Source organism: Staurois parvus, unplaced genomic scaffold (assembly GCF_062004578.1).
Source record: "Staurois parvus isolate SC_StPar_1 unplaced genomic scaffold, SC_StPar_1.0 ptg000671l, whole genome shotgun sequence".
NCBI classification, from domain to species: domain Eukaryota; kingdom Metazoa; phylum Chordata; class Amphibia; order Anura; family Ranidae; genus Staurois; species Staurois parvus.
The window spans coordinates 3,848,122-3,875,626 of record NW_028318467.1 but is presented as its reverse complement, the minus strand read 5'-3'; the positions used below and the strand labels follow the sequence as shown (position 1 = coordinate 3,875,626).

The 27,505-nt window shown below is 43.1% G+C and overlaps 2 protein-coding genes across 9 annotated transcripts in view; one reads left to right on the top strand and one right to left on the bottom strand.

The window, feature by feature from the left end:
* Positions 1-10,624, top strand: part of SIRAL1 (SIR2 antiphage like 1) — a 62,156-nt gene extending 51,532 nt beyond the window's left edge. For all 8 annotated transcript variants that reach the window (XM_089652122.1, XM_089652117.1, XM_089652115.1 and 5 more), the window contains 2 exons: positions 5,026-5,085; positions 9,749-10,624. In XM_089652122.1, coding sequence (XP_089508248.1) covers positions 5,026-5,085; positions 9,749-10,497 — 809 coding nt within the window. In that variant the 3' untranslated portion in view covers positions 10,498-10,624. The remainder of the gene's footprint in view (positions 1-5,025; positions 5,086-9,748) is intronic.
* Positions 10,625-22,201: 11,577 nt separating this feature from the next.
* The window catches only part of SRPRA (SRP receptor subunit alpha), a 34,145-nt gene continuing 28,841 nt past the window's right edge, over positions 22,202-27,505 (bottom strand). Inside the window, exons 13-14 of the mRNA XM_089652113.1 lie at positions 27,382-27,480; positions 22,202-24,988 (exon numbers count right to left, since the gene is read on the bottom strand). Of these exons, the coding sequence (XP_089508239.1) occupies positions 24,860-24,988; positions 27,382-27,480 (228 nt within the window). The 3' untranslated portion in view covers positions 22,202-24,859. The remainder of the gene's footprint in view (positions 24,989-27,381; positions 27,481-27,505) is intronic.

Sequence of the window (27,505 nt, the reverse complement as noted above, 5' to 3'; positions counted from 1 at the left end):
TGGTGTCCGGGCTGGGGGGAAGACAAGAAACTCGGTTTTGGAGAGGTTCAATTTAAGGAAGTGGAGCGACATCCAGTCTGATATGTCGCTCAGTAGGTGTGTGATTCGGGCTGAGACCGAGGGGGTGAGGTGGGGGGTTGAGAGATAGATTTGTGTGTCGTCGGCATAGAGGTGGTAGTTGAAGCCGTGAGAGTGTATGAGTTGGCCAAGGGAGGAGGTATAGATGGAGAAGAGAAGGGGCCCGAGGACAGAGCCTTGAGGGATCCCAACAGAGAGGGGGAGTGAGGGGGAGGTGGTAGCATTATAGGTAACGCTAAAGGAGCGTTGTGACAGGTAGGATAAGAGCCAGGAGAGAGCAGAATCTCTGAGGCCGAGGGAGTGTAGTTTTTTGAGGAGGAGGGGGTGGTCGACTGTATCGAAGGCCGCAGAGAGGTCAAGGAGTAGGAGCACTGAATAGTGGCCATTAGCTTTGGCGGTTAGCAGGTCGTTGGAGAGTTTGAGTAAGGCAGTTTCGGTGGAGTGTAGGGGACGGAAGCTGGACTGTAGGGGATCGAGGAGGTTGTTGTCGTTGAGGTGAGAGCATAGGCGGGTGTAGACTACGCGCTCGAGGAGTTTAGATGTAAATGGGAGCAGGGAGATGGGTCTGAGGTTGTTCGGGTCATTGGGGTCCAGGGAGGGCTTTTTAAGTATGGGGGTGATGTGTGCATGTTTCAGAGGGGAGGGGAAAGTGCCTGAGGAGAGGGAGAGATTGAAGATGTGGGTGAGGGAGCGTAGGAGGGAGGAGGAGGAAGGTCGTAGGAGTTGTGAGGGGATAGGGTCGAGGGGGCAGGTGGTGAGGCGGGCATCAGAGAGGATCTTGGAGACTTCCTCGATGGTAGTAAGGTCAAAGGTGCGGAGTGTGGGGGGGGGCTTCAGTATGAGGAATGTAGGGTGGGGTGGAAGAGGAGGTCAGAGCAGTGGTGGGGCCGTGGGAGAGGGGTGATGAGGGGGTAGCTGAGTGAGGGTGAAGGGGGTTGGAGAGAGTTTGAGCAGCGACGAAGTCCCTGCGGGTTATGTCGAGGGGGAGGGGGGATAAGGGGGTAGCTGTGTGAGAGGGGACAGGTTGAGAGGGCGTGTGAGTTGCGGCAATGTCCTTGCGAATTGTGTCAATCTTGTTTTTGAAGTGATTGGCAATCTCAAGGGCAGTGAGTGAGGTGCTGGGTGGAGGTGGGGGTGGAGAGAGTAGAGAGCTGAAGGCGGAGAAGAGTCAGCGAGGATTGGAGGAGAGGGCCTTGATGAGGGTCAAGAAGTAGGCCTGTTTGGCAGCATGGAGGGAGGAGGTGTAGGTGCGGAAGGCAGATTTATAGCGGGTGAAGGCTTGTTGGGATTTGGTTTTGCGCCATAGTCGCTCCAGGGCACGACTTTGTCGTTTGAGGGTTTTGGTGTGATCAGTCTGCCAGGGCTGGAGCGGCCGGGGTCTGATGTTGCGTGTGGTTAAAGGCGCTAGTGAGTCAAGGGCTGTTGAGAGCGCATTGTTGTAGGCGGTCAAAGCCAAGTCGGGGCAGGACAGGGGGAGGATGCGGTCGTGGAGTTGATCAGCTGCAGAGTGGAGGGAGGCAGGGTTAAGGTTGCGGAGGTTACGGCTGGTAGTAGTGTGACATTTGGAGGGGTAGGCGTTGGAGGATGAGGAGATAGAGAAGGTGATCAGGTTGTGGTCAGAGAGAGGGAAGGGGGTGTTAGTGAGGTTGTGGGGAGCGCAGCGGTTGGAGAAGACAAGGTCCAGGATATTTCCGTCGGAGTGGGTGGTGGATTGTATGCACTGTGCAAGTGCAAAGGAGGAATGTTAGGTGGAGGAGACGGGCTGTGTCTGGGTTGTCGAGGTTGACAGGGATGTTGAAATCCCCAAGGATGATGGTGGGTAGCTCAGAGGAGAGGAAGAAGGGTAGCCAGGGAGGACTCGGAAGGTGCTCTGCAGTGACAGGAGCAGACCAACCCCACCACCTTTACGACCGTTAGGCCTGGGTGAGTGGGTCCAGGTGAGACCTCCGTAGGAGAGTGCAGCAGGGGAGGTAGAGTCAGTGGGCTGGATCCAGGTTTCCATGATCGCTAGGAGGTTGAGGGAGCGGGAAACAAAGAGGTCGTGGATGGCGGTAAGCTTGTTGCACACCGAACGGGCGTTCAGGAGTGCACATGAAAACGGGGGGGAGATTTTAGGGAGCAGGGGGACAGATACTAAGTTGTGGGGGTTGCAGTAGGACGTGGAGGTGGGAGGGTGTTGAGCGGGTGAGGGAGGTGGAGGGCCAGGATTCGGGGAGATGTCCCCCACGGTTAGGAGGAGGAGAAGGGTGAGAAAGGTGGCATGGGAGCGGGATGTGCAGGAGCGTGAGAAACTCCTAGTGGAGGTGTTGGGGTCAGTGGGAGAGCGGAGTAATAGGAGGAGGCGGTGGGTGCCATAGAGGGGCGAAGGAAGCAGCGAGGACACGATATACAATTGTTTGGGAGGGGCAGAGGGATATAGTGAATGGATTTTGGGAATGGAGGAGAGGAACATGAGAAGGAGGAGTGGAAGAGGCATTTTGGGGAGGTGAAGAGAGCAATAGTAGGGAGATGATAGCAGTGAGGGGGAGATGTACAGGTTGTGGGGTGGAGCAGAGGGGTAAAGAAATGAGATTTGGGAACAGAGGATAGTAATATGATAAGGAGAAGAGGGGGCGTATTATATAAAGGTACACAGAGTGGGACTCAGGCATGTAAGAGGTTTCCCAGGGTGTTTGCTTGCAGTCTTCCAGCATGCAGTAGAGCTTCTTGCTGTTGTTGTGTCTTCCTGCTGCTTGAGTTCTCCTGCTTTAGTTCAACTGCTGCGTTTAACTGCACTCGTTCTATGCACTCGTTCTAAGCCGCACTCAATCTGAAGCAGCACCCCCATCAGAGACTGTGCCCCCCATCAGATATACAGTCATGGCCGAAATTGTTGGCACCCTTGATATTTTTCCTGAAAATCATGTATTTCTCACGAAACGTATTGCATTAACACATGTTTTGCTATACACATGTTTATTCCCTTTGTGTGTATTGGGACAAAACAAAAAAAGGGAGGAAAGAAAGCAAATTCGACATAATGTCACACAAACCTCCAAAAATGGGCTGGACAAAAGTATTGGCACCCTTTCACAACTGCGGATAAATAAGAATGTTACAAGCATGTGATGCTCCTGTAAACTCACCTGGGGCAAGTAACAGGTGTGGGCAATATAGAAATCACACCTGAAAGCAGATAAAAAGGAGAGACGTTCACTTAACCTTTGCATTGTGTGTCTGTCTGTGCCACACTAAGCATGGACAACAGAAAGAGGAGACGAGAACTGTCTGAGGACCTGAGAACCAAAATTGTGGCAAAATATCAACAATCTCAAGGTTACAAGTCCATCTCCAGAGAACTAGATTTGCCTTTGTCCACAGTGCGCAACATTATCAAGAAGTTTGCAACCCATGGCACTGTAGCTAATCTCCCTGGTCGTGGACGGATGAGGAAAATTGATGAAAGATTGCAACGCAGAATAGTCCGGATGGTGGATAAGCAGCCCCAAACATGTTCCAAAGACATTCAAGCTGTCCTGCAGGCTCAGGGAGCATCAGTGTCAGCGCGAACTATCCGTCGACATTTAAATGAAATGAAACGCTATGGCAGGAGACCCAGGAGGACCCCACTGCTGACACAGAGACATAAAAAAGCAAGACTACAGTTTGCCAAAATGTACTTGAGTAAGCCAAAAGCCTTCTGGGAAAACGTCTTGTGGACAGATGAGACCAAGATAGAGCTTTTCGGTAAAGCACATCATTCTACTGTTTACCGAAAACGGAATGAGGCCTACAAAGAACAAAACACAGTACCTACGGTAAAATATGGTGGAGGTTCAATGATGTTTTGGGGTTGTTTTGCTGCCTCTGGCACTGGGTGCCTTGACTGTGTGCAAGGCATCATGAAATCTGAGGATTACCAAAGGATTTTGGGTCGCACTGTAGGGCCCAGTGTCAGAAAGCTGGGTTTGCGTCCAAGATCCTGGGTCTTCCAGCAGGACAATGACCCCAAACATACGTCAAAAAGCACTCAGAAATGGATGGCAAAGAAGCGCTGGAGAGTTCTGAAGTGGCCAGCAATGAGCCCAGATCTAAATCCCATTGAACACCTGTGGAGAGATCTTAAAATTGCTGTTGGGAAAAGGTGTCCTTCCAATAAGAGAGACCTGGAGCTGTTTGCAAAGGAAGAGTGGTCCAAAATTCCGGGTGAGAGGTGTCAGAAGCTTATTGATGGTTATAGGAAGCGACTGATTTCAGTTATGTTTTCCAAAGGGTGTGCAACCAAATATTAAGTTAAGGGTGCCAATACTTTTGTCCAGCCCATTTTTGGGGTTTTGTGTGACATTATGTCATATTTGCTTTTCTGCCTCTGTTTTATATTTGTTCCAATACATACAAAGGGAATAAACATGTGTATAGCAAAACATGTGTTAATGCAATACCTTTTTTGTGTGAAATACTTGATTTTCAGGAAAAATATCAAGGGTGCCAACAATTTCGGCCATGACTGTATATATATATATAATTACACACACGACAGCAGGGCTAGTGGGCCTTAGCACCCAGCTGTCGCATGTGTGTCTCACTGTCTTGTTCTGGGATGCACTCCATTGGCTCCTCCAGAACTTTGACAAAGGTGCCATGGACAGCTAAGGTCAATTACTGACTATCAGGAGCCAGTAGGTGTGACTCCCAGTGACATCAACACTATGCAGCCAAACACAGTGCATCAAGACTGAGAGCTAATCGGCTAAAAGATTTCACTGCCAAAGCTTAACTGAACAAGCTGAAGTTAGAAGCTGATTGGCTGCCATGCACAACTGCACCAGATTCTGGGTGCACCAGTTTTAGTAAATCTCCCCCCATGTGTCTTCTTTTTATTTATTTTTTTGCACTCCTGCACCTCAACCTATGTATTTGGTGTTGCCTGACACTGATAATTCTCAATTTCTCTGCTCTGTATGACAGGCACGATGATAGAACTGCCTCTGAAGAATGGGCCAAGCTTACCAAACAGTCCAAATAAAGGTAGGGAGCGAGGGAGATGCTTCTTAGGTGACTGCTTGCAATTGTACAATGCATTGCTATCCATAGTAAAGACTTATTGTCAGTGTCACCTCTCTGCCTGTAGACTTCTGGTTGTCACAGTTCTATATGTATAAACAGGTGCAGTATATTGTGTGCCCTGCTATTAACAGCCATTTGGGGGCACAGTACAAAGATCCCCTCCCATAGGCCTTGGGGTAGATAATGTTAATTGTTGGTAAAAAAGAGTCCTATAAAAAACGCAAATGCATTTTGGGAGCACTACCACTCCCCCTTGATCAGGGATATATTGGAACTAGTATTGAGCTCTCCTCAAGGAGGAACAACTTCACAACAGTTGCTGAGCAGCAGTGGAGCATAATGTGTGTAGCCACCATAATGTGTTGTTCTAAATTGGAGACTTAAGGAAGGGCAGGGCTTCTAAGTCAGGAGGCAGCTGTCTGTCAATTGCAGAATCCCCAGAGGTCCCCAGAATAGTCTGGGAGATGTAGAAAGGTTACAAGCACCACTAAGCAAATCAAGCAGATCTTTATTGTACATGACAAAAGAAGCAAACGCATTTCAGAGCTCAGAACTTGCCTATCATTAGGTCTGAGAAATAAAATGTACTGGAAGTAGTAACAGGACTCCAGTTTGCACATAGGGAGGACAAGAGGTCTAATGAAATCTGAGAGCCAAGACAAACAATTGTTATACATTACACAGTTAAGGAAAGGCTGCTATTGTAATAAAGTTGATAACAGACCATCTCAACGAAGAAGCACAGGTAACAGGATTTTCCATCTATCCATAGACGCTATATGTATGTGGAGTAAACAACTTTGAACCAAGATGGCGGGAGAGAACAGAACACTATACCCCCACCCCCAATCCCTACTTCTTTATCTTTATCCTCTTCTTGGTTCCTTTTAGTTATACCATATAAAGTGATTTTGCTTACTTGTACAAAGGAAAAGCTGCATGCATTCCTAAGACTGTATTGAGGATCTTTATACTGCACTGTTACAATTTTTTAAAGTGTATCTCATAAAACATTTTCCAAGAACATTTGTTTGTAAAGAATTGTATGCACTTAGGTAATGCCTTTAATCCAGAGTTCATTTTATTTGATATTGCACGCATAACAAATGTTATATTCATCTAACAATATTAGTCTTTGCATATACTTTACATACTAACGGATGCTATATTTTGTTACAAATGTAATTTTATGAACACATAATTGAAGAATAAAAAGCACGCTGTGTTCTTTTAACACAATTACTATTTACCATTTGTAGGATATCACAATGCAAACAAATTCCCCAGCACACCTAAGCCTGGTACACAATACTACCCAGTGGGCTGAATGGAAACAAAAAAACTGCCCTATCAGATGTTAGTACAGCGATCTCCCCTGCTGTGCTATTGTTTTTTGCCATGCGGATGCCCCCCCCACAAGAACACTCTGGTCAGCCCTCTCAGCTTGAGAGTGCTGATCGGGAGTTGATTGGTGGACTTTTTTTTTGGGTCATGCCCCTTCAACAGAAGCCGGCTGAACGGCCAGCGTCTATCGTAACGGCTGCCATATACACGGGCCGAATGTTGGCTGGTTGCTATTGAACTGGCTGATTCCGCCCCCGAAATTCGGCCTGTGTGTACTAGGGTTTTCCCAGAACAAAAATACAGGTTAGGGCACACTTCTGTGCCAACGCTCCCTAGCAAAGGGCTCTCCTTGACCCTTTTTTTTTTTTTTTTTCCTAAAAAACTGATCTCCCCGATATAGGGAGATCAGTTATTTAGAAGAGCAAGAGAGTGCTGCAAATTCAGATTGTGCTAAATCCAGAATGTCAGTCCGGTTCATCACAGGTTGGGCCAGATTAAACTGGCTTCTCATGCTGCTACTTTGTGGAATTACATCCTGCGGTCACATACAATATGCAGATACCCTTGGTTTACAGCTTGGTGCATGTGCCCAGGATGGCAATGTATTCTTTATGGTTGGTCCAGATACCTGCCAGTTTTACAGGGTTCAGTTGATGTAAACCCTTCCCGGGTATATGAGGAGAACATCAGCAGGTAGTTGATTAGTCTATATTGGAAGTCTTTAGCTCAAATTTGTATTTCAAAATTTGATGTGTGGAGAAGGATATGGGATTATGAAGTTACCAAAAGCTTTACGTGTACGTATCATCTTTATTACTGATGATTTGTAATGTCAGAATGTGATAAATATGTAATTGGAATGAGAACTAGTTCTGTAGAACTGTTTGTAGAGGGATGGGTGTGTTTTATATCAGGGTCACTGCTGCTGCTAGTAGCCTGTAATCTGCAATTCTGGACACTTTCCTTTTTTATAATTCCTAATTCAAGGCTGGACTATGGTTTTCCAGCTAGTTACATGTTCAGAGAGCAGTGTATACTGTGGCAGAAACTCTTCTAGATCATCCATGGATTTTTACTACACAACACACTGCAGCTGTCCTGGGAATGTGCAGTTCTTTTTTTAATGCAGTTATGATTTGTGGAATATTATCTAAAATCTGAGGGCACAACTAATATTCACAAAGGAATGACAAATGGAATGACATTTTATGAGCAGACCAGGATGTTGATCTTAATTGGCTACATCATCTAACACAGATGTTCTTGAGACTATGGGATTGTCTGGGAAATCTTGGATCAACATGCTCTTTGCCCCATCTTCTACATTGTAATTATGGATCCCGTATCGGTGATGTCCAAAAAAAGCTGTAATTTGCTGGTTTTCCAAACTACTGAGAAGGTCTTATGCAACTTCAGGAGCTGAAGATAGAATGGACAGGGGTGAGGATACGCACAGAAATCCTGATTTTACCATTTACAGTCTGGAAGAGAAGTTTTTTGGTTTCCTAAAAAGGCTGCAGACAAAGTAATAACTGAAGTTCTAACCAAAAGAAGAAATGGATAATAGTGGTCCACTGCTGAACGAAGACAGGGGGAATCTTCATGATGTTTTGGCTTGTAGAACATTGCTGGTTTTTTAAATCAAATCCTTGTTAAATATTCCATATTATTGTTGAACTCTGGTCCTTTCTTCTGTGTTTTCTGTTGTAGGCCACACATTTAAAACAGTTAACAGTTGACCGTACCAGTGTGTCCAACACTACAATATAAAGCATTCTCCATATCAAAAGGGATATTTCAGGTTTGTATTGCTGATGGCAAATTTAATTCCTTGCCAGTTCCATAAATCTCTCAGGGACTGAATTAATACTTCTCCGCCAGTGTTCACAGTTCTGCCATTCTGTGCCATGAATACCATCTCTTCTCCATCTCTTACCATTGTCAGGTCATTAAATACACACATTTCAAACACACTGTGTTTTTTGGAGGGGGTCAAAGATGCATGTTTTGATCCTGTATTTGGATTGGAGTAGTGTATGGCATGCTGAGGTTTTTGTTTATTGAGTGTAGCTCAGTCGAGAAATAAAGGTGCATTTATACATGATTGTCCTAACCAAGAGCTTGAGTCTATCATATTATTATATCATATTATGGTTGTTCCGCTTTTGTATCAGACCAGATGAGAGCATTGAAATACTGTAAGGCTCCAGGCATACCTGCCTGTTTGATAAACATGCACAAATTTTTGTGCGTTTTTGCTCACATTTTCAAAACACGCTAAAAATGCTTGTTATGTTTGTGGTGCCATTCTTTGTTAATGGCACCTTAAATGTGGCAAGCAGATGTGTAGGAAAATGCACCATAAATGCAGCAAAATGCTACACGAGCTATTTTGCCTCATGTAGGGCCACCCATTGAAAAGAATAGGCTGCCTCCTGTATGTGTGGTGTGCAAATGTGCACAAAAAAAACCCCTTGCACTTTCCAGGTGTGAATGAGATCTTAAAGTCCTGACTTGACAAAGTTATTTTGTGTTTTTTTTTTTTTTTTTTTGTTTTTTTTCATCCCTTCTTAAAGGATAAGTTCACTTTTTAGACAAAAATAATAAATGCACATTTTTTTTTTTGCAGGTAAAAAAAGTGCATTTATTATTTTTGTCTACAGGAGCCTGGAAAGCGGGTCTCCTGCAGACCTGTCAGAATATCTGCTTTGGCTGTATGGGATGTAGGAGCAAGCAGATATACGGACAGGAAGAATCCATGATCTACCACAGCACTCCTCAGCGGCGCCATGGTCGTTCATTGAAAACTACAATCTGACAGCCGCTAAGGCTGTTGGGACTTGCAGTGCATTCATTCACGGAAGTCCGTGAATGAGTGATGCAGCCATGTCGGTGGAGCTCCGCACGGTTGCGCTGTTTTCAAATCTGACATTACGGGGGAACTTCTCCCCGTACTTTCTGTCAGAGGGGGGGGGGGGGGCGATAGGCGGCAGCTGCGGCTATGGGAACATGTTAAATTTTCCACCCTGAAAATGGCTGGAACATGTAACATGATCCCAAAAGTGAACTTATCCTTTTATTTTTCTACTATTTTTATAGTTTTCATGTCCTCCATTAAATTGAACTTGCCTTAGAACATTTGGGCCTAGTATTGTGGTTTTTCCTGTTTTTATTGGAACATGACACCGAAATCCGGGACCGTTGTGTGTCTAACCCCCTGCATTGTTTGCCTCAGAAACCAAACAACAAAGTTCTAATTTCTTTGCGTTGCTGTTTTTAGGGTTTTCATGCTGTCAAGAGTTGCACAGTGAAGAGGAAATGAATTGTCAACCAAAGTATGAAATTCCAGTATTATCCTTTGCAGAATCGGTGAAGACAGACTGTCCACAGACAGAGCACTCATGCATAGCCACCACGTCATGCCTTTCCAGCAAATCACTGGAGATAAGTGACCAGGTTATTGAGCCAGACTGGACAAACTGTACCCAGAGACCCCTGTCTCCAACTATCCCACCTTCTAAAGAAGACCAAGGTCTGCCACCACCTGTTCCTAGTGCATTGACCATTGAGGAGCATCTCAGGAGTTTTATTGACATCCAGGAGGGATTACGGAAGGGGATCATGACAAAGATGAACACACTGCATCTAGACTTGTGTCAGCTAACGATGAGCATTCACAGAAACAATTCCCTGTTCCAAAAAATGCAAAAGGTGGAAACCGACCGAAACCAGTTGTTAAACCAGATGAACACCAACATTGCTAAACTGGCCACCAGCTTGCAAATTTTCGCAATTCAACAAAATGCCAGCCAAAGAGAGTTTTGTGATCTTTTGGACATACATAGGGGATCATTGTCAACATCTGTGGAGGATATGTCTCTTGGAAGTCCATCTGTAGCCACTATCAGCGCTCTGTCTCCTCCTCCTACGCAGTATCGCTACTCCACCAGAGCCAGAAAAGAACACACTACAGCATTAAACTACTCCAGTGACACCAGGCAGAATCCTGCAAAGAGAGGGCGTAAATAAACCTTCACTTTTTGTTAAGCTTTTTTTTTTTCTTTTTCTTTTTTTTGATAGAAAGTATTATTGGAAACAAAATTCAAATGCTGCGTTGTTTTTGTTATAGAATTAAAACGTTTTGAATATTGCACAAGTGTTTCTTTTAATCCACGTAAACAATTGTACCGGTCTAATGTTTTTGTTTTTTTGTTTTGTTTTGTTTTTTTACTTCCTAACTTGTTTTAAACATCACAACTAGTTATAAAGGCAATATTTTAATTTTTGAGTCCAGTGGAGGAAAGTAAGCACAAAGTGTATGCAGAAAGATATGTCAAGTCCAATTTTAGAGTTGTCACAGGAATAAACAGGAAATATTTCTCTAACTTTGGAGAGATTTCCTGTTACTTCTTGTGTTTTTGTGGTACAGGATGTAAAGGAAAATCTCTTCTAAAAAAAACCATTCACTACAAAAACTTAAAAAAAAAGGGTTCTGGCTTTAGATATACTTTAACAATAGAAAAGTGGTGTCTGGTGGGCTGGAACACCTGTTGGCCTATGAACTTCTGTGGTGGGGCATTACCATATGACCTTACTCTTTCCCTGCCCACCTTGGAGTTGTAACAAGCTTGTGATGTTCCAGCTCATGTGCTGCACTATAAATGTTATAAAATGAAAAATCTAGCAAGGATGGTGGGAAGCCCTCATATTGGCACAGCAGGTATCACCTAGGAACCTCTCGCAATGGGCACCAAAGGTGTGCAGACCTGGGGACTTGGCCCAAGGATAACGATGGTGGAGTCCTCTCGTAAAGGGCACAGCAGGTGTACAGACCTGAAACCTGGCATAGGGATGGTGGGAAAACCTCATAATAGATGCAGCAGATGTGCGGAGCCAAGAACCCTACATAGGGATGGTTGGGACCTGGCATATTGTCACAGCAGATGTGTAGAGCTGTGAACTCTGGGAAGGTGGGCACGGCACAAATAGAAGGAACTATCAGGACGTTTAATTGCTCATCCTCCGCCAAACAATGACAGTTTGTGTGGATTGGTCCTTCTAATATAATGGTGTTCACAGTGAAATGATCCTAGAAGCCTAACAGCGTTCAGTTTTATGCATGGCATATGGAACCGTGAGAGATGTAGGTACATTGCTTGTTGCTTTATTAATTAACCTGTTAGCTGGGCAGGGTGGGAAAGGATGGGTGGTGGGGGGGGGGGGATAAAGGTGGATAATGCTTCCATTTCTGATTTTGGTTTTCCTCAAAAACCTTCCTGCAAGATTATTTCTATTAAAGGCGACCTATAATGTCTTTTCATTAAGTGGATATTTTGAGTTGATTGCCAGGTTTGCTCAAGTAACCTTTTAATAAGCCTTTCAAGTTATTACATCCTTGCCGTTTCATATTTTGGGGGTTCTGTTTCATTCTCAGATTTATAGATTCTCCCTCTGATGTGTCTCTGTATCAGAGACTTTCAATAAGCAACTCTGATAGAATGGAGGTAAACAAAAGGACTAGGATGTTTTCATCTAATCTGAGCATACAAGGAGAGGAGCAGTAAAGTGTAATCACTGTGCTACACTACTAGGCAGAAGGCAGTGTAATGACCAGATAATCCATGTACCTGGACTATATAAGGTCCAATAGGTTCTCCTGCAGTTTTCCTATCAGCACAGGGTAATGCCACAGCTTTCCCATCAGCACAAGGTAATGTCACAGCTTTCAAAACAAAAAGGAAGATGAGGGAAGAGCATATCTAATGCCGTTAAAATGCTTCATTAATCATACCTGTATCTTTTATTCTTTGTTTCTGATTAATAAAGCATTTAAAGAATAAGTTAATCTTCTTTCAAAAATAATAAATGCACATATTTTTGTAGAGGAAAAAATGTGCATTTATTATCTTTTCCCTAAGGAGCCTGGAAAGTATTGTACCCGTGAACAATGGATCAGGGGTGTAATGGCAGACTCCTGTAGACAAGCCCTGCAGCTTTCAGCTCATGCCCTTTGTACAGGCTGACTGTTTACAAGCTGCAGGGCTTGTGAATGAACTATGAGGCCGCTTGTCAGCAACCCCGCAGTCCATTCAGAAATACAAGTCGTCGGCCGCAAAGGGTGATGGTACTTGTAGTTCAAGTCATTCACAGGAAACTGTGTACAAATGATGTGACAGTGTGGACGGAGCCTGCATGGCCGTGTCTTTTCAAATAGTGATAGTGGTCGCCAGGAGAAGATCCCCACTTGCTGTCACTAGGAGGAGGGGGGGGGGGAACCTACAGCTGCTGGAACATGTTAGATGTTCCACCCTAAATACAGGTGGAGCATGTAATATGTTCCAAAATCTGAACTTATCCTTTAAGTATACTAGATATGCATTTTCTTTTTTGTTAATAAGACACTGTTGCCTGCATGTGTAGTCATCAAATGTGGCTGCTTCCATGACATCCATAGATAGAAGCAATGTTCCCAAACCATTATCAATGTATGGAATGGTGAGCATGCCGGTTATCTCCTGATACAAAGGTCCTCCCTAAAGGTGAACAACAGAGAATGCTTACTATTATGCTTGTTAGCCCAAGGCTCCGTTCATACCTATGCAGTTTGCATTTTTTGTCCGTTTTGCAGTACTTTTCACAGTTCGTTTTGCATTTTTCTATACGCCTTTTTGACATGTTTTTAATGAGGTTTGCATTTTTGTTCAGCTTTTTCTTTTTTTCTTTTTTTTTAAAGTGGAATTTTTTTTTGCTGGGCAGAATAAAAATGGAAAACGTGGCAAAAAACACACTACCATGCATTTCAGCAGATTCTCCATTGAACTGTATGGTAGCAAAAATGCTGCTTTTTGCTTTTAAAAAAAGTTGCTAACCATTTCCAAAAACGCAGCAGCATAGATGTGAACATGTTCCATAGGAAAGCATGTTAAATGGACTGCAGTACATTTCTGCAAAAAGCACTAAAAAATGTATTGGTGTGAATGGAGCCATAAATGCCTGTTCTGTGCACCTCTTTGATGTAGTTTCATTACTATTAGTGGGCCCATAGCAGTAGAATGATCATATTTGTAGTAGCATATAGCACTACTACTGCTTATGGGAAAAAGACACATTTATAAAGCACAGTGATGGTTTCAGTTTAAATCAAATACATCCCAGATACATCAAAACAAAAGGTTCAGAGTCCTACAGCCTTTTAAAAAGCAACCACAACCTGAGTAGAAAAGCATGTTGCTTGCCAGCATGCTGAAGTAAATGTCCCTTGCTCTTTGTTTGGAAGTAGTGGTCTCTCTGCAGAGGTCAGAGCCGCCCAATCAGCATGCAGCATGAGATTTGCTGATTGCAAAGCTATAGGATAGACTCAGCAGGGAGTATTCCAGACCTCGGCAGAGTGACTGCTGCTTCCACACATAGAGCAAGGGTCCTTCTCTATAATATGCTTTCAGGGGACAGGATTTTCTATGGTCTCAAGCTGTGGCTGCTTTAGCAAGAATACAAGCTGTAAGACATTTAACACATTTTGTATTGATACACCTGAAATGTACTTAACTAGTGAAAAAAAAAACAAAATCCAGGAGTTCAGTCACTATTTAAAATGTGCTGGCTTACAATTGGTTAAGTCCAGCAAGGTTCTCTCCTAGCTACCTTATGGATTTATTTTTTATTTACAATTCTACAAGTATGGCTTTTGTTATACTCCTGGCGCTCTCACAGGAGACAGGCGGCTTGTGTGTGACTTCCCACCCCCCCACCACTGTCCATTCACAGACTGGGCAAGAGGAGAGGATGGGCAGGCAGAGTGGCTGCAATCGATTCTGAGACCCGAAGGTCCAATGTCAGAGTGCCGGAGGTACAGTGATGGCTGTATTCAAAGATTTATGCAAAGTATTTTTTAAATGTTTTGTTTATGGACTGTTCTCCTCCCTGTCAGCTCAGGCACACTGCTTTGGATGGTTGTGCATAGCAAAGCCATCTAAAGCAGTGTGCTTATAGTGAAGCACAAACACACAGCCCCACAGTAAAATGCTCCCAGCACACCGTTAACCATTTGATCGTTCCTCAAGTTAACCCCTTCCTGCCCAGTGCCATTAGTACAGTGTCGGTGCTTTTTTTTTTCTTTTTTTTTTTTTTTTAGCACTGATCACTGTATTGGTGTCATTGGAGATGTCGGTAATCTAGTCAGTTCCCCCCCAGTCTCAGAATGTCTGCCGCAGTCCCGCATGACCGCCCAATTGTCCATTAATGTAATGCAGTGCCATAACGCAAAAAATGGCCTGTCCAGGAACAGGGGAAATCCTCAGGAGGGCAAGTGGTTAAGCTGTCTGTCTGCTCTGAGATACTAGAAGGCAGGACAGTCAGCAAATCCCTCGTAGTACCAGTGATCTCTAGCAGTTTCATGTAACATGTGCCCTGTCTTTGACTGTCTCCTGCAGATTTTCAGTCTCAACAACTACTGTAATTTGTTTGCAGTGTCTGATCATCTCCTCCAGTAAGTCAGCAGTCTTCTAAAGTCTTCTGTATCATTACATACAATATTATGTGTGACCCTTTGTGTGCTTTCAAGGGCCAAATTTGAGACCCCTAGTCCTCATAGGCTAACAACCACTGCTCTGTAGTAGTAGTATTCTGTTTTTTGTTTTGTTTTGTTTTGTTTGGTTATGGTGACCACGAATTTTGAAGCTACTTCCAGTGCATGTATGGCCAAAGTACTAACACAAACTATTCTCTTGTTTTCCCAGGTTCCAGCACATGAGACCTGACCATCAGTCACCACGTAGAGTTATGGTGGAGAGCACAGCTGAAGCAATGGCAGCATGAAAGTTCCTGCTATGTATGCTTCCCATGCTGGTACATCAGAGACACGGTCTTGTATGGCACTTTTCTTTAACTCCCATAGAGGAGTGCTAGTCCTGTTTCTTTTCTTGCTTTCAGGGTTCATTCAATTTGTTTATTGGGGCACTTTGCAGTATGTAAGACTATGGAGGTATAAGCAGGACAGGCCAGTTTTGAGTTGCTGCACTGTCTCCATTTTATTGTTTTAGCTTCTTTGTGCCAGGGCCAGACAAACTTTTTGTATTACCCAACTGTGAATGGTATAGGGTATGTCTGTAAATTTAAAATTTCTGGCTCCCAAATGATTGAGTCTTCCCAGTGGGTTGTCATGAGTTTATGCTCCACCCCTGAGGGGCCTAATTCCTGGAATTAACAGGCAGTGAATGGTATACAGCTCAAATCACACTTTTTGTTTTAACATTAAGTTTGTTTTTTGTTTTTTTTTTTAAACCTGTTGAAATTTTGTTTCTTCTGTATTGTTGCAAGTGAAAAAAAAAGTTTTGATTTGACAGTGCAGTGAAATCAGTTCAATTCTTAAATTTTCAACTCTTCATGTGAATTCATTCCAGGCTTACAGTGCTCCACCACAGTGCCATATAGCCGCTCACCTGAATTACTGACAATACTCTCATGGGTGATACTAAAACTGTTTATTTGATAAAAGTAAAGCACTCCCTGAGGAAGTCACGTGATCGGTCACACAATGTGTCGGGAGAAGCTAGGTGACATCACTTCTGGAGACCAGAAGTTTGGCTTACTGTGAGCTTTTGGCATATTTAGTGCGTAATAGCACTTGTGTATGAGTGTTAATGAAATGCAAGTGCTTTTCTTTTAATCAAATAAACAGTTTTACTTGTATTTCATAAGTACATGGTTTTTCACTTTTTATCTTTATTGGAATAAGTGCCACCCTGCTTTACAACATTAATACATGTGGGGGACACAGAGTGTTGGCAGCTATTCCCCTGATCTGAATTATAGACCACCCAAGTGCTAGCACATAAGTACAGAATGGCCTCAAACCTCCTCTGCTGACTATCTTGGCTCCTACTCTTCAGTATCTGCTCCCCATACCAAGCTGCTTTCTCTGGGGTCAGTTGTCTGTGCTCATTTCCAAGCCAGGCACTGTCCCTAGACACACACTGTTTGGCTCAGTCCTGCCCCTACTCACTGGATTTGATTGACAGCAGAAGTCAATAGCTTACGCTGCCATCAATCTGGCCTGAGAGACCAGGGAGAAAGAGCTGCACACAGGCACAGTGCTGGAACAACACAAGACTCAAGTAAGTGGGAGGGGGGGGATGCAAACATAGACCCCATTGTGGCTCCTGCTCTTCATCTAATGGAGCACAGATCCACTCCAATGCTTCCCTGTCTGTACTGGCCAGGAAATGGAGGATCTTGAACTGGAAGTGGTGAAATCATCACTTCTGGTACAGGTGAGATTGAAGCATGGATGTGCCTTGGTCTGCTCCTGCTCTCCATTCTGAAGTCTGCAGTTGTTGTCCTGGGCTCCCGGTAAGAGTGGGAAGAACCTTGGAAGCATGGAGGGACACTGAATGTGATTGGAAGCTATACAGCCACTGCATCACTTTCAATCCGGGAGCCCACTGAGGAAAACCAGAACAGACTGATGGATGTTACTATAGCCATCAGCTGGTGCTTAAGGGTTCACTTTTTGGATGGATGTAGGTAATGCATTAGGGTAAAAAACAAACTTCAGAACCACTTTAATGCACCATAAAAAAGGTAAATGGGCTCTGTTACTACATGGCAGAGGTAACCCACACCAACCAAACTGTATATCTTACTGACCTGTCTGTTATACGGCATGATTCAGAAAGAATGGAGCAAAAGTAAAACAGATTTATTCATAATAAAATGAACCTAACCCAAAGTGTGTTCATATGAAAAGACACATTACCTGTCCAAATGTTACCTCTGCACTACAAATGTTCATTGTGAGCCCCATTGGTGACAAATGTGGAAATGGTACTCCTGTTCAGTCCAGACTCGTGCTAGCTTGTCCTCAGATATTGACTCCACTACTTTTGTGATGCGTTGGTCACAGTAACATTGGTGTATTTTTCTTTCCTGCACAGCAATAGCCCCTGTTCCAACACACAGAAAGCTTTCTCCTGTTTCAATGTCACCATCTTGTGTACAAGGCACTACACTTCTGGTCCTGAGGCCATGAACAAGCAAATAACCACACAATAACTTTTGCACCATGATAATAACAATGGCAAAAGGACAATTTGTCTTTCTTGAGGTCTGACAACACTGGTAAACGGCAATCATCTTTTGTGTCACCAAATGGGGCTCACATGGAACATTTGTATTGCAGAGGTATAACTTACAGTTCTGTTGGGGTCATGCTGTCATGAATAAATCAGCGATCCTTTTTGAATCACACTGGACTACACGCCGCTTGCTGGTTCGTAGATGTCATGTTCTGCGTTCGATGAATGACGTGTAGGAAAGGTCTGCCTGCACAAATCCCATTCAAATTTTATTTTATGTCTGAATTTGAGTGGCTAATGTGAGGCAACGGCCAGACTGGAACTAATCCTCCTGTCAGACATCTAGAAAAATAGGGACAAATGGGGGTTTATTTACTAAAGCTGGAGAGTCCAAAATCAGACTCCCTTCTGCATAGAAACCAATCAGCTTCCAGGTTTCATTGCCAAAGCTTCATTGAACAAGCTGAGGTTAGAAGCTGATTGGTTTCTATGCAGAAGGGAGTCTGATTTTGGACTCTCCAGCTTTAGTAAATAAACCCCAGGATGTCTGTTGTGACTTCAGGCAGACCTTAGAAGTAACAGAAGTGGAGATCAGCCAAACCATTTCATATCCTGACTTCAGGATACTGAAATCTGGTTGCTATGGGTTACAGCATTTTAATTACCCCCTCATTCCCATGTTAAATGCTTGTACATTGGTTTCTGCATTGTTGCTCAAAATATTGAAGTGTTTGGTTCTTACAAAAATAGAAATTATTCCACAAAAAAAAAAAAAAAAAAACTTAAGTCAAAGCTGATATCAGCCAATCAGTTCAGCTCCTTCCAGGGTGCTGGATATGAATCATTCCAAATGTTTTAGTAATTGTTTCCACAATGTAGGAGACTGAATTTTTATACAGAGAAAGGTGTTGATATTTCATTTTTGGGATAACATACACACTGAAAAGACACCTCATGCTACTTTTTGGCATATTCAGTACTTGTCTGATTATATATTTTATACAGTTTTTTTTTCTCCTACTGTAACATCACATTGGAGGGCAGCTCCAGGCAACAATAACCTGTACAGCTGCCACATCATATATATAATCGTCCAAAATGTTCCCTACAAAGTAAAGTTGTCTGATTGTAACATTGGTAACTCTTTCCTTTGCAAAGCAGATTTTGTCTTATGCTGTGCTATCCTTACGCTTTAAAATACACCTTGGAGGAGGCGGTTCTGACTGATCAAGAACACAATAGTAAATATTTACCTTCTATCGATTGAATGTTTAGATTGTGTTTTTGGTGAGATTTTGCGTTTTTTGTATTGCTCAGGAAGGCTCCCGGTGGCACCACAGCTGCATCTTATCCTTGTTAGGGATCTGTGTGTTTTACTCCTGGAGAGTCCTTACAGTCCCACTTCCTCCAAGATGTGTTTAGAGCACAGGATAGCCCAGCTTAGACAGGCTGATTAAGAAGCTGACCGGCTTTGAGACGTGTCCAGTGTCTACAGTGACATTGAGGATTCCAATCCTGGGTCCACCCCAGTTGTAGTGACAGCGGCTTCCTCCATCTTCAACATGCTTCATCGCCAGCTGGTGGTTCTCTGGCTGCCCCTCAGACACTTCTGGATCCTAAGTCACCTTTATGCCATGCTTTGAACATATGTACTTTTTTGATTGTCATTTAATTTTTAATGCTTCACAGTGGAGTTGTACTGTTTCTTTTGTTTCCTACACTCCTTTGTCCTAATTGTAAACCTTTTCCTTTTATAAGCACTACAAATAGCTAGTGATCTCTTCTGATTGTAGGACTCTTTGGTGCTGACCACACTAAGCACAGCAGCAGACCTGTTCTAATGTGGTTAGAAGCATCCTTTACTCTTCTCTGGGACAAACGGGACACAATGCTGATGCACAGGCCTGCCTCTGATTGTGTAGTCAGCCCGTGCATCACAGGCTGACATCCAATGCCAATGGAGAGCATGTTTAGGGCGCTCTGGTATAGGGGACCATCTGCATCCAATAGGTAGTATACAAATGACTATGTATCCCTATGAAGTAAAGGTGTTGGTTATGTACTTGCAGCGACACTCCATGAGATAGAAGCCAAAGCTCTAATAGAAGACAGAAGCACCTCCTCGCTCTCCTAAGTGCAATAATGAAAGTATTTTATTCTGACACAAAGATAAAACACTTACAGAAGCCTGGTGGGAAAAAGGCTGCTAAATCCTCCGCTGGGAGATGCAGTCCTCTGCTTGGCCCCGCTGGCTGGTGCACAGCTAGTCACCAGTTGCACTTCAGCATGGTTCCAGAAGCTCCTGGCGGCCGTTGTCTGTTCAGCCCCACTGGCCAGTGCACAGCTAGAGGACTGCATCTCCCACAGGAGGATTTAGTGGCCTCATAGGAGACTGATGAGGTTTTTTTTTTCCCACCACGCTTCTGTGAATGTGTTTTATCTTTGTGTGTCAGAATAAAAGTACCTTGCTTATTGCACTTAAGCACCTCCTCTCTCTCTGGACATTCAATGGCAGCCTGTGAGCATTGAATTCATAATAAACGTACAGTTGTGTTCAAAATATTAGCAGTGTGTTAAAAAAAGTGAATAAAGCTCAAAATCCTTCTAATAGCTTTTATTTCCATACACACAAATGCATTGGGAACACGACACATTCTATTCCAAATCAAAACATGAAGAAAAATATATCAAATTTGTGTTGTTCCTCTAAAACAATTTAAGAAAAGTGAATATTAGACTGTTCAAAAAAATCGCAGTGTTTGTATTCTTCTTTACAAACTCAAACATTCACTATATAAACTGAAAAATGTTTGAATATTTTGCTTTCCTTTGAATCATTTAATGAATATTTGGTTGTAGTCGCACTGTTTCTGAGAACTGCTGTACATCTGTGTTGCATGGAGTCACCCAACTTCTGGCCCCTGTGAACAGGTATTCCAGCCCAGGATGATTGGACTACATTCCACAGTTCTTCTCTATTTCTTGGTTTTGCCTCAAATGGCATTTTTGATGTCACCCCACAAGTTTTCTATTGGATTAAGATCCGGGGATTGGGCTGGCCACTCCATAACATCAATCTTGTTGGTTTGGAACCAAGATGTTGCACGTATACTGGTGTGTTTGGGGTCGTTGTCTTGTTGGAACATCCATTTCAAGGGCATTTCCTCTTCAGCATAAGGCAGCACGACCTCTTCAAGTATTCTGATGTATTCAAACTGATCCATGATCCCTGGTATGCGATAAATAGGTCCAACACTGTAGTATGAGAAACATCCCCATATCATGATGCTTGCACCACCATGCTTCACTGTCTTCACAGTGTACTATGGCTTGAACTCAGTGTTTGGGGGTCGTCTGACAAACTGTCTCCGGCCACTAGACCCAAAAAGAACAATCTTACTTTCATCAGTCCACAAAATGTTGCGCCATTTCTCTTTAGGCCAGTCAATGTGCTCTTTGGCAAATTGTAACCTCTTCAGCACGTCTTTTTTCCAACAGTGGGACTTTGCGGGGGCTTCTTGCAGATAGCTTGGCTTCACATAGGCGTCTTCTAATTGTAACAGTACTCACAGGGAACTTTACACCTTCTTTCATCTTCCTGGAGCTGATTGTTGGCTGAGTCCGCGCCATTTTGGCTATTCTTCTATCCATTCAAATGGTAGTTTTTCACTTTCTTCCACATCTTTCAGGTTTTGGTTGCCATTTTAAAGCATTTGCGATCATTTTCTGCACTTCTTTATGTTTTCCCCTCTCCAATCAACTTTTTAATCAAGGTACGCTGTTCTTCTGAACAATGTCTGGAACGACCCATTTTCCTCAGAATTTCAGAGAGAAATGCATTGTAACCAGCATGTACAACATTTGCTGCCTTCCTTCCTTAAATAAGGGCAATAATTGCCACCTGTTTTTCAAAGAATGAATGACCTCACTAATAGAACTCCACACTGCTATTATTTTGAACATTCCCCTTTCAATTAGTGATTCAATTACACAGAATCAGCAGCATGCATGTCATGTCTGTTGGATTTCTATTACTCTACTACACCTGATAGTAAATTATTTGCCATGTAGAAATATTTCTACCAAAAACAGTGATTGATCAGGTTAGTGATGTCTGACTGCTATTATTTTGAACACAACTGTACATACCACTACATCATGGCACCAGCCAAATCTTTCTGGCCCCTGCCCAGCAGAACAGGAAATAAAGTGCTTAAACCAATATTTCAGGTATTTGGCTTTTTTGTCGCAATGTATTAAAGGTTTCAATGATGTAAAGTGTATATTTTGTGATTGCCTATTAGTTGCAATCTTCACAGACTTTAAACATTTTCCAGATTCTGAACAAGCAGTTTAGTGTGCTTGATTGGGACACAGGTACACTTTCATGTCCTAGTCCATAACCAATACTTGCCATCTGGCCAGAACAGTTTACAGCATGAATGCGAAGATCTCATTGGCTGTTTTTTGTGACGATTTAAACTCCTGTCATCTTGGCTGGCTGTTTTGTAAAGTTTTTTAAAACTTTCTGTAATCCATGCTATATATGTTGCTGTATATGAAATAAAAAGTTCTGATTATTATGTCATTTTTCTTCTTATTTCCAGTCTTCATACACCTGGACTACAGAGTATAGTGACAAATCACTAGCACACAACACATTTCCAGCATTATTTACGAAATTTATTCTTTTTATAAATTAAGGTTTGCCTCTGTAGATTGGACATGGATCCATATATTGCACATCAGCTTAGCATGGTGCCACTGGACAAAGTACAAGAGGAGAAGTACAACAGCCGTACAGCATGCACCCAAAACTGGGATGGCACTTCTCAGCTGCTGGTACACACAACGGTGCTAAATGCAACAACATGATCTGGTAGACAGGCAAGGAGTACTTCTAATGCTGGGAACATGGGGGATGCCCTGTCCAATCAGGCTGAGTGACAAGGGCCCCAGTTTGTTTGATTGGCCTTTATCTCGCCTAGCTGCAGCAGAACAGTCACACTCTCACTACAGAAACTGTAACTGAAGTTTCCTAAAATTGCTGATTATACTTACCTCTCCAGCAGCCAGGAGTCCCCTACCTTCTCTCTGCTCCTGATGCGCACTGATTCCTTACTCCCCACCCTCTCAATCACTAGTCTTCTAGTGATTATAGATAAGGCTGGGCATCCTACAAACTCACTTTTTTTTTTCTACCCCCATGAGCTGCGGCTTGGTCACCCCCACCCCACTGCTTACATAAACAAAGAGGTGGGCTGCAGGGCAGGAATGACCCACAGTTCACTAAGAGGGGGGAGGGGGGGGCCCCCGGGCAGTTTAAGTGATAATGTGCTAGTACACAGTGCATACTACCACATTATGACAGACTTACCTGAAAAAGAAGCCATCCAGCGGCACACTTTCACTGCTGTAGGCGCTACCATCTTCACCCAGTCTCCCTTCCGGGTTTGCAGGCTTCAGCGGTATGACTAAAAGCCGCAATGACATCACTCCCACGCATGCTGCAGGAATGGCACAGTATGCGGTTCCTTCAGAGCGCATGCACCGGGAACGTCACCAGCTGCATCTACAGTAAAATCTCCTAAACGGTGCATGTCTAGGAGATATTTACTGTAACTATAGTAGGCCTTCCCTATAGGTGAAAATCATGCATGGGAGTTTACTCCCACTTCAAACTGGTCTAACCTCAGACACCATCCAACATGTAGCCCACACAGGGTGATGGCTCCAATAGGAGGAACACACGGAAGGAACGCATCAGTGGGTAGGAGGTTTTCTTACAAAAGAACCCAAGTGGTGACAGGCTCCATTTAAAGTCCCATTGGGTACCTAAGAAGTCCCAGTCTCTCAACAGGCTAGAAATAAAGGCCATCCAAACACACCCTTCACATGCTCTCAGCACAAACTCTACAGCCAGTAATATACTGAATAAAATATGCACTTGTCCACATAGGAGTAATGCGGCCATTTTCTAGGCTAAACCATTCTATATTAAGCCCATCAATCAATGCAGGACTAGGCAGCATTGCTATTTACTAGCCTACAAAATGGCCCTGAAGGGGACAGGTGCTCCACAAGGAGGAGGGGGACAGGGGTTGCAGTTTCCTGTAGCAGCAAAATAAAGATGCATATACAATCAACGCCATCTGCTGACAACGCATGATATTCCTTCCTCTGCCTGAAGAGATCATTTAGAATTCTGTTTCCCATCCACGGCTTGTTAAAGGGGACCTGTCAGTTTTAAAATATATTTTTTATCTGAGGCTATTTTCATAGATGGCGCTTTCAGTACAAATCGCAGGTTGAACCCACAAATCTCAACTAAGTTAAAGGCCAACTTCAGCTAAATTTTACTTGATAGCCCAGGAAAGGGTTAGATAGCAACTGAGTATTAAGATTTCCAGTGGTTCCAAGTGATGTTCCCCTTGAGTAGATTTATTCTGTGTTCTTGTCTATGTAACAGGTATCAGACAGAACAAAGAGATAGATCTCCCCAACAACAGGGACACAGTACAGCTGTCAGGTTACACTGCCGCCTCAACCATGGAAAAATAAATCTCTAGGCCAGTCCAAGATAATCCTCCTATGCCAAGCATACATCAGTTTGTTTTGTTTTTTTGATTGAAAAAAATCTAAGCATTTTTTTTTTTTTTTACTAGGGGTTGTTTGCAGTCGTCCATTCCTCAGTTATACTGCTGAGCTAGAGAAGAGTCAGCAGTGGAAAAGAACAAATCTATCTCCAAGGAGGAGATCATCTAGCATGGAGGACTGCAAGCACCAGCAATGAGAAAGAAAAAAGGAACCGTGCACACTCCTTGGACTAGGGAATATTAAGGTTCTTGCAAAGCCAATTGTTGCTCTTTGAGTCCAAGCATGCACTGCAGGCTGCTGCTGGCAAGAACATGCTGGCACTTTCAGAACCCTATTACACTGACGCTTTACAGTAAAGTGCCAACACAAACCACACTACACCACAACATAATGGTGTACATTGTGATGGGCTAAGTTCATTTACAAAAAAAAAAAAAGTTTTTTATTTTTAAAAACCACATTAAAAAGGTAGACTGCCTTGATGTGCAATAATGCAGCACATGTGTGAATAGGCTCTTAGATCCTCTGTGACTGGGGGATGCATATTTGCTTGTTCCTGCATTACAACTTGTAGGAAATGATCTCAGAATTCAGGCAGACGGATAGGAGTTGCTCAGCAGAGGCAAAGATTCCTTTCTTTACCGTAAACATTTCAGCGCTGCGGGGAGGAGGGGCCAAGAACTTCTTAACACTAATGGCAAGATTTTCTGCAGGAAAAGTTGTTAGGCCTTCATCAGAGCAGCAACCACGGCCTTGGCGTTCAGGCTGCGCAGATCGCAGTAAGTCTGCCCTGTGCCCACAAACACAATGGGCTGCCCTGTGATATACGTCATAGAGATCGCAGCTCCCACCTGCAAGAGGAACAAAGCAAGGCCAATCAGAACCACCAAACACCACATAGAGGAAAATATACACAGATAAATTGTGTCTTACCCACAGCAATACCTAGGAACCATTACCCACAGCCGTACCCAGATACCATTACCCACGGCCGTACCCAGATACCATTACCCACAGCAATACCCAGATACCATTACCCACAGCAATACCCAGATACCATTACCCACAGCAATACCCAGATACCATTACCCACGGCCGTACCCAGATACCATTACCCACGGCCGTACCCAGATACCATTACTTTCTAAATGGTAGAATCTGGTTTGCTCAAAGATGTGGAAATAATTTGTGGTCTGTGAGTTAAAGATAAAAAGGTTATTCTTCTTGTATTTTCCTTTTTCGGTTCTTCCTTTGCTCCTGATTGGAATGTAATGATATTTAACCACTTGCCTACCGGGCACTTTTACCCCCTTCCTGCCCAGGCCAATTTTCAGATTTCAGCGCTGTTGCACTTTAAAAATGACAAATTGTGCAGTCATGCAGCATTGTACCCATATGAAATTCTTAATTTTTTTCACACAAATAGAGATTTCTTTTGGCGGTATTTAATTAGCACTGAGTTTTTAATTTTTTGCACTATAAAAACGAAAAAAGACCGAAAATTTTGGAAAAAAAAAAAATGCATTTTTGTTTCTGTTATAACATTTTGCACTATAAAAATGAAAAAAGACCGAAAATATTGGGAAAAAAAAATGCATTTTTGTTTCTGTTATAACATTTTGCAACTAAATCTTTCTATACAAATTTAGGCTAAAATGTTTTCTACATGTCTTTGGGGAAAATAACCCAAATCAGTGTTTATTATTTAAATTGTTAGGAAAGTTAGAGTCCACAAACTATGGTATATATCTAAAAATTAATAAATCCTGATGTACTGACAGCTGATCTAATTTCTTGAGGACCAAAAATGCCAGAACAGTACAGATACCTCCAAAATGACCGCTTTTCGGAAAGTAGACAGTCTGAGGTAATTAGTAAGAGCCATAGCGAGTTTTTTGAAGTTGTCATTTTGTGTCATAATTTTGTGGAAAATGAACAAATTAAAAAAATGTTCTTTATTTTTTTATATACTATTATTAATGCAGTACAAAGTCATCATAACTGGCATGACCGTGATTAGGGACACTGACTGATGATAATAAGAATTACATTTTTTTAAATTTTTTTACTAATTTAAGAAATTTAAAAATTTTTTTTACAATTTTGTTTTCTACTTCTGTTACCAGAGCAATACAATGTTACCAAAGTAACATTGTACTACTCTGGGCTAGTGATCAGGATTTTTTTTTTCTTTTTTTTTACGTATTATAATTGCTTATACCAACAAATTATATTGGTATAAGCAAGCGTTTTCACTGAATCAAACAGATTCATTTCAGTAGTTTTGTGGTGATCAGCTGTTATTGGCCATAGCTGGGCTGTGCTTGGTCACAGTGGTCACATGTACAGACTAGGCCAATCACAGCTCACAGCACAGTTGTAAGCAGTGAATGGCATGAAAGGAAGCCATTCATGGTTTACAACTGTCATGTGATCTGCTGTGATTGGTCACAGTGATCATATGACATCCTCCCAGGATAATGGTGTTCCCGCATAGCCATCATCGTGCAACAGGCCAGGCAGGATGGAGTTAAAAAAAATATTTGTATTACATTATTTTAGCTGCAGAGAGGTCATTACTGGGCCTCTGTGCTTCTTTATGCAACACCGGAATATCAAGGCTGGTGAGCAGGGTCAGCAGGGTGCTGTGCATAGCTTCCTGAAAACATCATAGCACCCTGCCCTGGACCCTTTTCAAGAGTCCTCAACACTGATGCTAGCAGTAGGATCAGCTCTAGAATGGAGTTATGCAATTATCAAAATGCCTTGATGGGTGGATGTCTGTCTGGAGGAGAGGGCGTTCCTAGGCGAGCTTCAGTGTTCAGCTCTCCTCTATACTTACCGGAGCCTGATCGCATTCCAATGCTGTGCATGAGAGCCTTGACTTTCCGGGGTCTCTCTCCCCTCACTAGCTGAGACACAGCAGAGGGAGCCACTGGTTCCTGCTGCTGACAATCACAGCCAGTGAGGGGGGAGTGGGGGGCAGGGTCGAGCAGCGCTCTGTATGTCCCATGGACATACAGGGCCAGCTCGGGAGGGACACCGCACGAGTGCCCCCAGAGCAAACAGCTTGCTCTTGGTCTACTATGCGGGGGGGCTAGGGTCTGCTCTGTGAAAAACATTGCACAGAGCAGGCAATTATGACACTTCTCTTTTAATTAAAAAAAAAAAAAAAAAAAAAGTGAAACTTTACTACCACTTTACTTTTAGTTTAAAAAAAGGTAAACAAACAAAAAAAAATTACCTTATCATCGATGGTGTCGAATTTGGTGAGCACAATGCCATCAATAAGACGTGGCTTCTCTGTCATAGAGTGGTCAGCCAATGCCTTGTTGAACTTCACCTTTAGAGAAAAGAACCCAACTCAA